The sequence below is a fragment of the Ptiloglossa arizonensis genome, chromosome 12 (genome assembly GCF_051014685.1).
Source record: "Ptiloglossa arizonensis isolate GNS036 chromosome 12, iyPtiAriz1_principal, whole genome shotgun sequence".
NCBI lineage: Eukaryota > Metazoa > Arthropoda > Insecta > Hymenoptera > Colletidae > Ptiloglossa > Ptiloglossa arizonensis.
Genome location: NC_135059.1, coordinates 11,921,211 through 11,937,462, shown reverse-complemented (window position 1 = coordinate 11,937,462; position 16,252 = coordinate 11,921,211). Strand labels below are relative to the sequence as shown.

Genomic DNA, 16,252 nt, shown 5'->3' with positions numbered 1-16,252 from the left:
CTTGGACACATCATGAAGAAACTATTATATATTTTCGAACAATCACTTCTTAAAGAAATATAAAATAAATATAGGATAATGATGGAATAAATGAAATGTTACTACACAAAATAATTTTTTGTTATTAAAAGTTTATTTTAAATCACTGTTTAAACTACCACTACGATCACCGAATAATGTTCGGTTTGTTTAAAAAACAAAGTTGTTCCTGAGAGTCGTTTCTGAAGCTTAAGAAAATAGACCATTTCACTGATTACATAGGCATCAATGTAAACATTGGTATCTCGTCTCTTTGGATGGACTACAGAAAAAAACACTTTACTTTTAATCAATCCAAGGAATATAGCGATTGAACGAAGGAAAGAACAACAATGGTCGGTTTGCTTACTTTATTGAAAAAAGAACAAAGAACAACATTACAAATTAAACAATTGGCAGGAAATAAAATATAACAGTTTCCAAAATCACATAAAATATTTAAACATTACAATTTTGGTAAATTATGTTATGTGCTTTCGTGAGCATCACAATATATTATTATTGCATTTTGCAGCCTATGCGCAAGACAAGAACGTATGTTTCTACATGTTTTAAAGAACTGCATAGTTTGAGTAACCAGCTTGGAAACGTGTTACCGCGGGCCGTGGCGTGGGCGAATTGACAGATAAATGGCGAGAAAAATCATTTTATAGTTCACAGAACAACGTCACACGCATGCGATCGAAAACGAAGAACCGTCTTCGTACATAATTCTATACACGTATCCCCTCCGAAGTCGAGGAGGAATCACACCATCAACAACAACCAGACACTGTGTGTCTCAAGCCTTTTTGCCCGTCCCGCGAGAAAACTTTTCCAAACGCACGCGCGCGCGATACATTTGACAAATATATAAGTAGCAAATGTCTTCATATATCTTTAATTACGTAATAATATAGTATGTAGATTAAAATATTTATTCATTTATTTTTTTCTTTTTATTGTTGTTGTAAAAGTGTATATAGATGTGTATACGTATAATACCATAAATTTGAATATTCCATATAAAAATGAAACTAAAATTTAGTAGGTACGATGTAGAAGAAAAAGAAAAAAAGAAAATATTATAATAATAATAATAATAATAATAATAATAATAATAATAATAATAATAATAAGCGAAAACCCGCGTTAAACGAAAGGAGAGACCTCGGGTTAAATACACATATATGTATATATATGTACATACATATACACACATATATATTTACACTGGTTCGTATGTATGTGTGTATATATATGTAGTATATAAGACTAGGTTTAACAAACTTTGGGGAAATTCGGGGGGGGGCCTCAAGAGAGATTAAAATTAGAATCATCAAAGATATCGCTTTTTCTTTTAAGGACTTAATCGAGAAACGGATATACATATACGTATGTATGTACGTGTATACATTTTATGTGTGTGTACGTGTATACGTGCATGTGCGCTTACACGCACACGCGAGCATATATATATAAAATACACACACATACGTTCCATATACATGTACGTATATATACATACGTACGTACGTACATACATACATGCATGCATACACACATCATACATGCATACATACATACATACATACATACATACATTTAGTCTAAAGGCTGAGTACTCTCAGGGGAAGGGGGCTGACAATCGATTACACGGTCGATATATGTATGTGTGTGCATTACATATAACCGTACGTGTAATGCTAAATAATACAATATTTACGTTTACAACGCGACCATGCTCCTTGGCATCCCAGTAGCATATATAAAAAATATATTTGGAATACACGCTTTCTCCATATTGCATTTACGATTTACCATTTCTCTTGTCTTGTACTATCCTTTATACAGTTTTCACATTTTAAAGTATAAGCAACTTGTCGGAACATTTAAAATCCATCCCGTTTCGAGAATAGTCCCTTCTAATAAAAAATACCAATGGAGGTTTCAGGAAAACATGGTTTACGCACAGCGAACCGTGGATATTTTTTTCTTTCCATTTGGTTGTCCCTCCTTTCCGTCTCGTTCATACATTTTTTTTTTCTTTTTGCTTTAGTTCCTGTTCAAAACGTACCCGCAATATCTAATGGATATATCGTGTTATTTTAAATTCTATATCGTTAAGACGTCGTTCTTTCATTTCATTCCGGTATACAAGGAGTTCCCCTTAACGTATGGCTCGGCGTTCTCTTTCCCCTTGCAATGAATTTAATGGACAATATTCACGGGACCCACCCTGTTACACGACACCCTGACTGACTCTCTCCGTTTTGGGAGAAGTTTTGATTTTGTTTCCCAAATACAACTAGAAGACGTCGTATTGCGACATTGTCTAAGAGAAGCTCGTAAACGATTCAGATCTGTAATCAGATCTGGATCCAAGGTTTGATCATTGCTTTTGGAACAAGTGAACTCTTCCGACTGATCCTGACGACCCACCATGATTTTTCAATACACGGTTTTCAAGATTCGATCCTTTTGAACGCTTTATGACTAGATTGTTTCAAGAGCTTCCAGGCACAAAATTTGGCGATTGTTAAAGAAATCATCCGACCGACCGACCAACGAAACATTTGACAATTCCTACTGAAAAACCTATAGAAAGACGAATCACCAGATTTCATTAATCGTGTAAATATCTAAGAAGAATCGTACAAATTACAGCAAAGACAATGTTTCCGTTCAAGGTCCTGAAATAACGACGAAACATCAGCGATACCGTTCGAAAGTCTTTCTGGTGCACTATGCACCGGTGTAGCGCAGCTCGTAAACAATAAATTATGAACTACGAAGAGTATAGTACTGCAACGTTGCACGCTGAAGAGGAAATACGTTTCCTTGTCCGTTCTCTGTTCCCTGTTCGTTTCACCTAAACGAGGGTCGCTGTGAATCGAGCACCGAGCTCACGTTTCGCGACCGGGGGCTCGAAAGGAGATATCGAGACAGGGATGAATGAAGAAAATAATGGTTTCCCAAATGGGGAACGCCGAGCCAAACACTAAGCAACAGATCATCCTATACGGACAGATCTTTCGCTTGCAACAGGATGTGCAGAATTCCTCCGATAGGAAAATCGTTTGTAATTTTCTTCAAGGACGTTCTTCGGTTGTCTCTAGTCTTGATGGGCGTCACCACGGACGAGGGGTTGTATGTACACCTCGTCGGGACGAGGTTCGACAAGTTAGTCGTTGGAAAAGCGAAAAAACACAGAGAGATCACGGGAAACATTGAATGGCGTTCACCGACGACGCCGATGGAATGCAACGGTTTTCTTAGTGTGTCCATTTGTGGTCAATTTGATATGTCAAAGAAAACATCTCCGAAAAAACAAAGGAACGTGTCTCGTTATATAATATCAAAGTAAACGCGGCTTTGTATACATATATGTGTGTGTATATATATATATATATTATATATATCGTATCTAATGAGAGAAAAAACAAAAATCGTTCTTCCTTCCTTTCTGTCGCCCTCTCTCAGCCCAGGTTCTTGTTAAGTATTATTAAACGTCAAGTAACTAATGCAAATATAAATAAAGCTATCAGAGGCTTATTAAGGAATGAACCCAAGTTTTATACGCGGCTACGCGTTTTCTCGCTCTCTCTCTCTCTCTTTCACTCCTACTCTCTCGTTTCACTTATCAGCTATAATAATCATAGAATACATTTAAACATTTGTACTTTAACTGACTACGCAAGGATTTTTAATAATCGTTTAATATTCTTTCTTATCTTTTTTTCCATTTTTTTTTTTATAATGTATATGTGTATATATATAGATATAGATATATATATATATATTTTTTTTCCCCCATTTCTTACTTATTTTTTTCTGCTCTTCGTGTCTTAAATTCTAGAACCACTGATACACCGTCGTTACGTGTAAACGGAAACCAACGAACGAATTACAATAAATAAATTATCAACGAGAAATAAAACAGAAAAAATGTTGTCGCGAGCGAGCGAAGCGTTTTCTCTCCCTCTTCGTTCCGTTCGTTGAATAGAGAACAGTCTGTCGTTCGTTTTCCTTTTTTTCTTTTTGTATTTTTATTTTTATTTTTATTTTTTTTTTATTTTTTTTCGTGTTTGGCACTAAAGAATTTAAACTACGATGCAGCAGCGATTGACGAGAAATGAAGAGAAGAGAAGGAAAAAAAAAAGAAATAAATAAATAAAGGAAGAGAGAAAAGAAACTCAAAAAGTGGAGGTCGATGGAATCGTGTCGCATTGGCTAATAATAATAAGCTCAACGAGTTCAACGCGGATCCGCTCCTTCTTCACGCTCGCGCGTAAACTAATATCTATGATAAATCGCTCGTTTCCTCTCGATCGAACCCAAATATGGGACAAAAGAACGCCGATACACGAACCCTCGGTATCCGAGAAAGTGCTATTTTAACAAAAACGTGATGGAGGGGGTGAAGGGGGACACTCGTGTCCGAAGAACTGGCCGTTTGGCACATCTATCAAAACAACCTATTACTGATTCAATTTTCAAACGATCAGGCTTCGACGGGAATATATTGTCTTGAGATCTGCCTTACTCTGTCTTTTCCAACTAAAAAAATGCGAAGTCTTAGTACTTAATTACTCCTAAATTAATCTACGTCTATCAAAGGAATCTACCGTTAAAAAAATAAGAAATAATAATATAATAGAATAATTCTTAAAAACGTAACTCGGGTTAATTAACAAAAATAAAATTCAAAAATCCGCTCGAAGAGATGGGGGAAAGAGGAGAGGGGTCGAGAGGCAACGAGACAAAAAAAAAAAATACCCTCTTTCATGCCTTTCGTTGTCGCTTCGATCTGAGTATTCGAAAAACAAGAACGAGGAAAAGAAGTGTCGAATACGCGAAAGGAACTCAAGTTAAAAAAAAGGAGAAGAAAAGAAAAGGATATGGAGTGAACGTAAAATTCGTACAGGACGAAGAGAAGCAATGATCGGAATCGACCAGTTTGCAAGATGAGAAAAAAGACGGTGTGGGGAAACTAAAAAGAAAGTAAAAAATGTCGAAGTCATACAGAGAAAGGAAAAAAAAAACACTACGCAGATACATAAATAATACAAAACGAACCGTTTGTCGAACAACAATCGTCAAGAATGTTCAAAAAAAAAAAAAAAAAAAAAAAAAAGACGCCCAAAGAGAACAGAATACAAACGACACTCAATGTACGCTCAACACATGAACACACGCACTGTAATGCCTCGACGAAGATAAAACAAACGTTTATTTAAAGACCTACGAGAAAATAAAATAAATGGGAATGAAAAAAAAAATGCTGTTCAGAAAATTGAGGAAGAAAAAAAAGCAACGAGGAAACACACTTGTTGACGTGGTAAACTTATAAAATTTGATTCCACCTTGAACCCATTTTTCTTTTTTGTTTAGGTTCGTGTTTCAATACACAAAAGTCATGTTCGATAAAAGATCTTCAGCAGATCGATTCAATCACCAATTCTCGTTAGCGTAACACCACCCTTAGGGATTAAACTTTCATTTTATTACGCTCCTTCTAGCTACAATATAGTAATCGGCCGCGACACGGCTTCCGGCGAATGACCGTGACACACAAAAATCAGTAATCGGAAAGAGGCGTACTTTTATTTCATTCTTCTTTTATCCAGGACTCTAGGAAGACTATGATTAACCGTAGGCTAGAATTCAGTTAATGTTGCGTCGTGTGTGTGTGTGTGTGTGTGTGTATGTTTTCTTTTCCCTTTTTTTTTTTTAAACTCTATCACTAATCGTGTGTCTGCGTGTGTGTATGTGTATGTGTATGAAAGTGTGATCGTAGATGCCCCCGTTGATATCCGCAGAAAAAAAAAGAAAACACGCGAGTTATCTTATTTTATTGTATCATCTAATGTGATGCGATCTTTGAAATCAGGAACATTCTTTAATATTTTTTTTTTTGTTTTTGTTAATTTTTGTCGATTACGATATTCATGTCCGTTGTTTTTATTTCTCGACACTACGCGACACAATTTTTCTGTTCTTCATCGTCTTTTACGGCCGACAGACAAAGAGTTTTTACCGCTCGTGCATTTTAGCAACACGGTCTGGTGGCTGCAGCAACTTATTTAGTAACATTCGTACGAGTTTATCTCTTATTTTTCATTTACCCTCGAGGTCCTTCTCTTCAAGTCCTCGAGATTCTTTTTTTTCTTTCTTTACGTTGGATTGCTTTATACGTCGACAGACCAAGCGTTACAGTGTTGATAAATTAACCATGCTAGTCGATAGTTTGAGAAACTAAAACAATTCTCTAGAAGTCGGTGAAGCCATTTTGCAGTCGATGGCGTTAATTGTGCAACGATTTTTCATCAATTGAACGCTCGGTCTATCGATAAATAATACTGCCTCATTGCAAGAATAATTGGATCGAACTCAAAAGATTTTCTGTCGCATTGCAAATCGGAAAAACGTTTGACGGATTGAACAAGCTGCTGCTCATTACTGCCACAGAAGGATCTTGAATTCGAATCGCGAAAACAATGGACGTTTGCTTATGAATCCTGTATTTTTTTTTTTTTTTTGTCTTTTTTCCTCGTTTTTTTTCTCTGAAGCTGCACACAGATAGCACGTCATCGTAAACGAACACAAAGAACGATCAGAAAAACTGAAATCGTGTCGAAGAAGTTCTTAGGTGGCACCTAAAAAAGGCCTTGGAAACTGTGTTTCAGCGATAAAAACATTGTATCAGTTAAAAGTAATATGTAGAACATATCCGAAATACGTTATACAATAGACTGATAATATTTTTTTCTTGTCTCGTAAACCACTTATGATAAGGTGATATATCCATTATCTTTCTTTGTCATTTAATAATTAGTTTCAACAATGTAAGCAGAGTTTTATGTAGTTATGTAGAGAGTGACTATTATAATTCTATACATATTAGGATAATAAGACTTTTGAGATTGTAAAAATCATCAAAAAATCTATCACAATTACCATTTACGTAACAAGTAATTCTCGTTTCTTTTTTTATATTATTATTGTAATTTAAACATCAAGGCAAATAAGGGGTGAATTTCAACAGTGGCCTAAATTAGCCAAGTAGTCTTCCACAGATAAAAATATGTAAATAGAGTAAATCTATACTAAAATATTCAAGTATATATAAGGTGAGCGTAATATAATAATTTTGTGAGGTAAAAGACCCTCTCATTAATGGTCATCCATTCGTTACACTATGAGTTTAGTTTTTTTTTTTTTCTTTAAATACGACTGGCAAAATTTTTGCAACATACTCTCTTTACTTATCTTTTTTGTCAATATCTTTTTTTTCTTATATTCAACGTACCATAAGAGACCATTCATGGCATTGTGTCTGGTGTTATTGTGCATCAAACATAAATACACCTTCCACAAGGCGTCGCTAACAGCATCTCATTGGTACTTCTAATTATATTTACCTAGCAACAACATCAGAGACTCTGTAAGGACACAACTTATCCTGACGATACTATTATCACAGGCATTATTTATATAACTCTGCTAACCATGACTATTAAATACTTCAATTAAAAACATTGGAATTACTCCTTTTCGTTTTTTAATATATATAAAATTAAAACTTCTAATAATAAAAGATGATTACGACTGATTAGCTTAGGTGTACGTACGTAGGCTTCGTGCAATTTTCTACAAATGTTATGCGCAAACTTCTGAGTAGCCCCCCCTATTATCGTTCCTGTATTTCACCCTGCTCCCACTTTTGCTTCTCCTTTATCCCTCAAATACTCGCTCTTTTACCTAACCAAATCCACACACCACATAGCCAATTTTCCATATGCAAAACAAATTTGTCGAAGCTATCCAAGTAGAAATATATATATGGATGTGCTTTCTAACATTTGGTATGGCAAGATAGTTATTCACATTCAATTGTTATTGTAGGTAATGTAACACAGTATATAGCAATCTGCCCAATATATCCGTATATGTTGTATACACATTGCATTTTAGTTTCAATCAAATCTTAAGGCTGATCATGTAAACAACCCTAAAAAATATGTGTATTTCTATATATGTATGCGTTTTACGTGGATTTTCTCCTTCCATGGATCATGTTTAATATATACATAAATAGAAGTTGTTTAGCAAACTGTACGTTATTTGTTTTTCTTCTTTTTACATAGATAAAGTATTGCTCCTATGATACCGGTGGTATAATTTGCTTATGAACCTTGTATAATATATTACATGATCATTCCATAGCATTGCAAAATGTCGGAACGATTCTGTAATTTTTATAACAAACACATTTACATGGTATGGATATATTATTATTCTCTAGCACCACGAACCAATAATTCACACACACATATACATATATAAATATATGTGTATACAAATATATGTATATATGTATACAAATATATATGTATATATGCATTCAAATATATATGTATATATGCATACAAATATATATGTATATATGTATACAAATCACACGCGCGCGCGTGCACGCGCGCGCATACGATGCATACATCATACATACATACATACATATCATATTTATATGGTGGACCATAATAAAGCATCCTGAGTAAATATTGTAACCATTATGTCTCGCCTATTATTTTTTTTTTGTTTCTTTTAACAATGCACAAACGGGATCTATCATCAGTGGCAAGTCTAAATAATTGTTTCGATTTGTCCTCGAAATATATGTTGTGTACGATTTCTCGTCTCGCAAGACATTAAATGTTTGATTTTCAACGTATCGTAATCTATTCCTTTCTTATTAACGTTGTCTCATATAATTCCTTTCACTCTACCTTTTTCCGAACTACTAATTCTCAAACGCACGGAGAAAAGTCACCAGGAACATAGCTCGTATATTTTCTTTCATTCGTTTCGTAATGTTCATTTTTTTTCCGTTTAGTTTACTAAGTTTCGTATGCCTGTCGTAACGAGGAGTACTGTATTGTTTTTCCTTTTTCGTTTCGTTTCATTAGAGATATGATATGATATAAGAGCAGGAAGTACCACCGTGTGTCGTAGCATGCAACGCTTTTCGCTTCGCATTAAGCACAGGAATTTACTTTTTTTAAATCATACACATTCGTTTCTTGACATGCCTATCGAATTATCTAACGATTTTCTTAACGAAACCTTAGAAACTTAGTGTGTCTACGAAATAGGTCTCGAAGTAACATTCGGAAGAAAGAACCGTGTATATCGTTATTTTTCTTTCTTCGTGTATGTGTACGTGTACGTCATTCGATTCTACGCGAGAACCGGGATAAAAATACACAAGTTGTTGCTTCGAGAGCACGGATCGAAACCAGCGTGTAAACAGTGCTCATTGAAGACTAGAATAATTTGATTTGTAAACATACCTAAAATACTGACGAGTCGAAGATGACGATGCGTCCGCTTTTGGCGGAAAGCTATTGTGTTTTCAGAAGTTTCTTTCCTTTCTTCTTTCTTCGTTTTCTGCCCCCACTCTTTGAAGCAATCCGATCAGTTTCTCAGTTGACACGGTCCACTTACTCGCTGCTCCTTCCCCTTCTTCATTTTGTTATTTTTTTATCGTTTTAAATTTATCTTGGCAGTTTACCAAATGCAACTTGCTAAATTACTATTTATACTGTTTTTTTTTTTTGGTCGGAGACGTACATTTACCTTTTCATCGTTTCAACGTTGTTACTTTCATAAAACAGGGACGCATTATACTTTAAAAAAAAAAAAGGTTTTTGTTCCTTTTTACACTTTTTACTATTAAAGCTGCATACTGCACTCGTTTTTTATTGCTTCGATAGGCCCAAATCTCAAAAGAATTCGATGCCATTGGGCATATCTGTCGATTCGTCTTTTGTTAGGAGTAGAGCGATTCACAAGGAAGTTCCACTCGCAGGAGATAATTGTGACATACTTATTTGGTCTGCCCTCGCTTCATGATATGTAAAGAGTGTTCAGTACGAGGACGTGGTGATTATTTTTAGCCAAAGTTACGATATATCCCTCGGAAGTTATTTTCAAGCCACAACATCGAGAGACCTGTAAAAATTCCATTAACTGATTGATTTTATGTGCTACAAACTCGTGCTTAGACGTATAAACAAATGAGAAATGGTATGACTAAATATACGTGTGTGTATACATATATATTTTGAAAGATAAGTGTACCTTGACATATGGACATTCGAATTCGGAGATCAAGGAACCATCTCTTGAAAAAACAGCTACGTGAAAACGATTACCGTGTGAATCTCCTATTAATATATCTCCTGCATCGCTAATATCGATCCCATTTGGGAAGTTTGTTACATTGTCACAGCCAATGCGACGCAAAAACTTGCCTTCCTCGTTGAACACCACAACACAATGTCCCTTGAAGTCACAAACAAAATATTCTTTACCTGCAAATTAGGAAATTATGCATGTAGAAACAAATATTAGAAATTCTATAAACTGAATTGGACCAAATAACATGACTAAGTCATTTACCACTAATTGCAATATCACTTGGTTCTCTCATATATTCACTGCAGTCGAACCATCTCAAAAGGTCTCCTGTATCGTTGATCACAAACACTGTTGGCGATACACTATCAACAGCCAAAATGTGACCCTCACTAGTGACAGCTAGGCCAGCTACAATATCGATGTAACGAATTGCTATTTTCTTGATAAAGTGACCGTTTTTCGTAAATATTTGCATTCTGGATCGCTCGTTTCCACGGTCACAAACAACAAATTTACCACTGTTTCTCATAACGGCAACTTTCCTAGGGTACCACAACTGTCCCTCTTCTTTACCAGGAACACCAAATTGGAATTTGAAAATACCAGTCTTATCGAACATCTAAAATGAACGATAGACAAAGCGTATCATAGTACCATATGGTATCGTTAGTACCATAAAACAGGATCAATGAATCACAAGTGTTTTAATCGTTTAAAATTTCAATTAATATATACCTGAATTCTATGATTATTCGTGTCAGCGACAATAATGTCCTCGTCAGTACTTAAACAAAATCCATGGGGCGAACTAAATTGACCTTTACCGGGCCCTAATTGCCCAAATTTACATCGAATATGCATGGGTGTTAATTTTGCATTGTTTGAACGTGGATGGGCATAGTTTCCAGATCCAGAACCGGTCACGTTGCCAACAGTGTTTCCCACTACTACAGGCATGTTATGCATGGAATCTCCCATTAAATCATCTAGAAAGAATATTGATACAAAGTTTAGATGTTCATATTCTTTAAAGTGTATCCTGGAAATTTAAAAAACTATCCTACCAGCACCCTGTGAAAGTATTGGTGACGTGGAGGAGGATAATGACTGAAATCCTCCGTTCAAAAGACTGTTGGCAGCTAGACCTAAATTTGGTGTATCTACAATTGCTGGTGAAGAGCCTCTTCCTAATACCAAACCGCTACCACCATTAATTGTGCTTCCAAGATCTACAAGTAGAACAAAAAAAAATATGTAAGTAATGGCTGTAACAATACTTTGTTCACAAAGAAGAAACAATAATGAAATCAATATTATGATTTTTTCACCTTGATTACCAAGTGTATTTCCTAACTTTGCAAGAGCCTGCAAATTATTGATCGCATGACTCGTTGAACTCAGATCGCCAGCAAACAAATCTGCCAAAGTGAATGGCGGAGTTGGGCTAGGATTCGAGCTAGGTCCGACTACGTTTGTATCTCCAACCATTTCGACCTTTCCTGCTAAACTGGCTAGTTGCTGCAGATTGTACTCTTGAATACTAGTGAGACCATGGATGGGACCTGGAGGAAGGGATACAGGAGGTGGTGGAGGAGGAATAGTTTGGGGACTGGATGTTGGAGGTATAACGAATGAAGGTTCACCTTCAAATGAGGATTGCAATGACGCAGGAAGAGAAATAGGAGACCTTGTGCTAATAGAACGTGGACAGCCCATTGAAGTGTGAACAATTTGCTGGTTTGTGGAAACTCCTGGTACAGTTGAAATGGTTTCAGGAGCAGATTTTGTCATCTGTGTATTCTTGGTATGAAATTTGCCAAATACTTCCTACAATCATTTATTTCATTAATGTTCCTACTGATTCAAGTAATTTTTAAATATATAGTTGTAAAATTGTATATCTACCTTTACTGTTTTTTCGAACTGATTATAGTCAGTCTGAAATTCAATGGAAAAAGAAACATTTGGCTTTGGTGTATTTTTTATTAAATTCATTAATTGCGTTCCTACGATGCGACGAAGCGCAAGTATCTCCACAGCATCACCATGTTCCAAGAGTCTTGAGGTGAAACGACAAGCATCCTCTATTTTCTCCATAGTTTTCTCAACACTATACCAGAAGTCATTGTTTTAATAAATATAAGTGTTTTAAAAATATTTCTACTATATTAAGACAAAAAATCAATTTACCCACCTATAAAACGTATCCATTATTTCAAGTTCTCTATCAGAATGTAATTTTTCAAGCTCAACCAATGCATTGTCACGACATTTTTCTAAGACAGCTTTATAACTTTGAAATGTCTCTATAATCAGATCTTTAGCTTGATCATGTTGTGCTTGAAGTTCACTAAGTGCATTCTCCAACTGGGCAGACACCTGACCACAATCAACAATTCTTGCTTTACTTTCATTCACTAATTTTATTAATTCTTCTTTCTGGCGTGGTTCTGCATCTACTAATCGTTCATATTGATGATCAGGAGCTTTATGTTCAACAAGCAAACACTCATTGCATATGGGTTCCTATTTACACAATTAAAAAATAAAGTACATTTTGTACCATTCAATGTTTTCAATAAATAATGCTTAGATAATAAAATCTGTGTATTTTATTTCAAATTTTATCATAATCCATACTTTGTATGGTCTCAGATGTAATTTCAATTGTAACAAGTTAAAAAATTGCAAAATATTTCCAAGCGTTATATCATATATCAATGATTTCTTAACAATTCAATCTATTTGTCATAAATTACTATAATATCAGTAGATGAAAAATATTCCAATTACCTGGCAAGTGTAACAGTAAAACTTCATATTCTCAGCAGGATGATACTCGCAAAAAATAGGTTTGTGTATTGGTATAGCTTCGTTGGATTTCTTTATATCTTCAAAGGCCACTACCTTGTGACTTTCAAAACAACGCATGAACTGGTGCGCGCAATTACAGCTCGGACACAAGAAGTTGGCACAGTCCGAACAACGCGCAACTGCGCTCTCTTTGGCTTTACATGAGGTACAAAGTACAGCCATGTTCTCGATCGCAGACATGTCAAGTATATTAGTTAAAACATAGTCACATGTGAGCGATGCGGCACCCTTAGAACTAATGGAAGTTTCTTGTTGACAGAGAGGGCAGACCAAGACTGAACTGACCTTGGGATCACCTGCTTCATCCATTAGAAGCTTGTCCAGGCAAGCTTCACAGAATACATGAAGACATGAGAGCACTCGTGGGGAACATAATTTGCCCTCACAAATAGCGCATTCTTGGTCTCCACTCTTGCTATTACTACAGTTTATCTCTTCCAGAGCATCTCCAGGATTAGAGGTTTCATTACAGCTGGTGACTGTGTTAATATTTCGTTCGCTAAAAACATCTCCGTTTTCAACTTCTTCGCTCTGTGCGATACCAGTTCCAGCTGGGACCGATGCTGTTCCTGAAGGAACAGCCACCATAGATGATGCCATCCCGTGATTATCTTCTTGTTTGGGTTGCAGTGATCCTCTTCCCGTTACGAAATAACTCTTGTTAAGCAATATGCCAAAAAATTGTGAGACTTAAACGTCGACGTTTAACGTTACGCTCTAACAAACGAGAAGGTGAATACCTATAAAAGAACGAAAACAGAAAAAAAAAGAAAATCCACGAAACCCTTTTTCAGATTACAAACTACAGGGGCCAAGACATCGTCGCATCGATCGCAACCACGAAAACAAAACACTGTGTCACGGTTCGCTTCCGAGAGGAAATTTTATCTGCGTACAGGACAAATAACGAACGTTTTGAAGTGTTGAGGCGTGCGCTGAAAAACTTGAATTAAACACGCGATGGTCGCAATGAATTTTCGTCGTACACCGTCTTCGAGTTCTTTTTTTTCTGTCTCCCTTTTTTTCGTTCCACAAAACGAAATTCTACCTCGTGTCACAACGCGTTCGTCGAGTTTCGTCCCACGTTCGCGTTTTATTTACATTATGCGATACTTTTCACTGGCCTCGGGAGAATGCTTACCACTCGGGCTCGTATTAAATTTTCGTTTTGAACACTATCAACGTTTCGGCTTGCGTATCTGTAGTACTAGCAAACATTATTATCGATCACACGACTATCACCGACTCGTTTGTGATTGTATACAGCGATTGTTTCAATTTCAATTGTTATCGACGCCTCGACCGCGAATATTTCGAGCTTTTTCATATGTAGAGCGGAGGAATAAATCATTCGAATCGAGAAGAGTTGACCCCAATGCAGGAGCCCTGCACAAACAATTAATGCGATGATGGTACACTTATAGACTGTGGACAGGGCTCGGAGAACTCCCCAAAATTTTGTCGATGCAGCGATCCAAGCGACGACTGGCGACGATACCGCGAAGTATCGATTCTATCGACGCAGAGTATTGTGCATAGATAAAGGATAACTACTTTTTGTTGCAACTAAAATTGGTGTTTACTATAGTATCATACGTACCTGGATAAACTGAATCTTAATTATCCGGATATTTGGTTCAAAATAATGTAATTTATTTGAAGTAGGGCAGACAAAAAGAAATAAAAGGTTTGCGTCCAGGATTTGTTAGCTGAACTATTGGTCCTCACCTTTTGAAGAGGTTTCTGCTTTGGATGCATTTTAAGTTGACAATATGGCCGCCATCAAAGTTTGTCCTCTATTTGTGGCGTAAGGAAGGAAAAAGAATAGCAATTTATCCTAGCTCTACTAGTAGGCTCGTCGATAACACACATTTATAGATCCTTTTATAGACGATAAGTGGATCTAAATAAAACCATGTGACTACGGCAGTGACGTCTTTGCAATTACTATTTATATATGATGTTACAATCAGTGTAAATTTGATGAATGTATACTTTCGCTGGAGAATTTGATCTGGGATAGTTTACACTAAAATCACTAGTAAAATGTGTACATCGCTGCAGTTTACGCTATAACTATCACACATATATACATGTGCATAGATAGTAATTTGTATAAATTTTTTTATAATGTCAACGTCTCTAATGACTACTTCTGTAATACCGCCGAGGCTTATTAATTATTTTCGTGACCTCTTTACTTTCGGAACACTTTGGACAGACGTCTTTGACAGTTCGATTGTATCAGAGCTGGTAACTTTCTCTTCGCACAGAGGCATTCATCTCAAACCGGCTATAAACATACATTTAACACTATTTGGCACTTAGCGAATGTTGAACGTATGTGGCCAGCTTCACCATCAACGATATTGTACGTATTCGGGAAATAGCTTTCTGTTAATACGGATCTGGAAGACAATGCAGAGAATAGTATCTTGACAAGAGATATGAAACCAAAAGAATAAGGGGAAATGATCGCAGTGACGACCTTTAGACATCTCACTCAGATCTACTAATGCGCCATCTAATTGAAATGGTTCAATAGTATACGTTTAATCATAAAATACATTTCATAAAACGTATAATTAGCAAATATATTGCCTTTTTTTATTACCTTGTATTCTTAAATATAATCTTATATAGAATATTACGTACAATTTTTGTTAATATTGTAAGTTTCTATGATAGCTTCTAACAAGTGAAAAAAGATATGTGTTTGAGTTTAAACACATTTCAACGAGATGGCACCATTAGTAGATCTTAGTAAGATGGCTGAGGTCGTCACTACGATCTGTTCCCTTTACTTTTTTAGTTTCACATTTTATATCAAAGCTATTACTCTCTGTAGAAGATATGTCGTCATAACGGACCAATGAGAATTTGGTTATATGATCATTCGTTTGTTACGAGTACATCAACTCTATCTTAAACGGATAATAAATGCAATAATTGTAAAATATTACACGATATCAATGTAGATGATCACAATGAATAAAATAATAATAGTTGAAACCATTTTTAATAACGATACACAAATTTTTTTAAACCTTTAATGTCATTGATAACAAACTGCTTATGCTAAAGGTCAATATATTGTATGCATGTAGCCATTAGACAATTATTGTATTTGACAGCCTATAAACTAAACAAACCC

General features: G+C 35.7%; 1 protein-coding gene across 4 annotated transcripts; it reads right to left on the bottom strand.

Annotated features, from left to right (window-relative positions):
* Window positions 1-375: 375 nt before the first annotated feature.
* LOC143153102 (protein meiotic P26) lies at window positions 376-15,599 on the bottom strand. 4 transcript variants are annotated; one of them, XM_076323943.1, is made up of 10 exons: window positions 14,827-15,599; window positions 13,018-13,838; window positions 12,419-12,750; window positions 12,130-12,334; window positions 11,553-12,051; window positions 11,289-11,453; window positions 10,960-11,210; window positions 10,486-10,843; window positions 10,165-10,397; window positions 376-10,035 (listed from the first exon to the last, which is right to left on the bottom strand). In XM_076323943.1, exons 2-10 carry the CDS (start codon window positions 13,696-13,698, stop codon window positions 9,931-9,933), a joined length of 2,829 nt encoding a protein of 942 aa, XP_076180058.1. In that variant the 5' UTR covers window positions 13,699-13,838; window positions 14,827-15,599; the 3' UTR covers window positions 376-9,930. The 4 variants fall into 4 exon arrangements, with proteins under 4 accessions (XP_076180058.1, XP_076180059.1, XP_076180057.1 ...); XM_076323944.1 differs by lacking the exon at window positions 14,827-15,599 and adding an exon at window positions 14,699-14,740; XM_076323942.1 differs by lacking the exon at window positions 14,827-15,599 and adding an exon at window positions 14,240-14,669.
* Window positions 15,600-16,252: the final 653 nt, after the last annotated feature.

Coding starts and splice junctions, on each gene's coding strand:
- LOC143153102 (XM_076323943.1), bottom strand. CDS start 13,698: ATGGCATCATCTATGGTGGCTGTTCCTTCAGGAACAGCATCGGTCCCA. Junction 10,398..10,485: donor AAGTGATATTGCAATTAGTG/GTAAATGACTTA, acceptor CCTAATTTGCAG/GTAAAGAATATTTTGTTTGT. Junction 10,036..10,164: donor TCGAATGTCCATATGTCAAG/GTACACTTATCT, acceptor GAATTTTTACAG/GTCTCTCGATGTTGTGGCTT.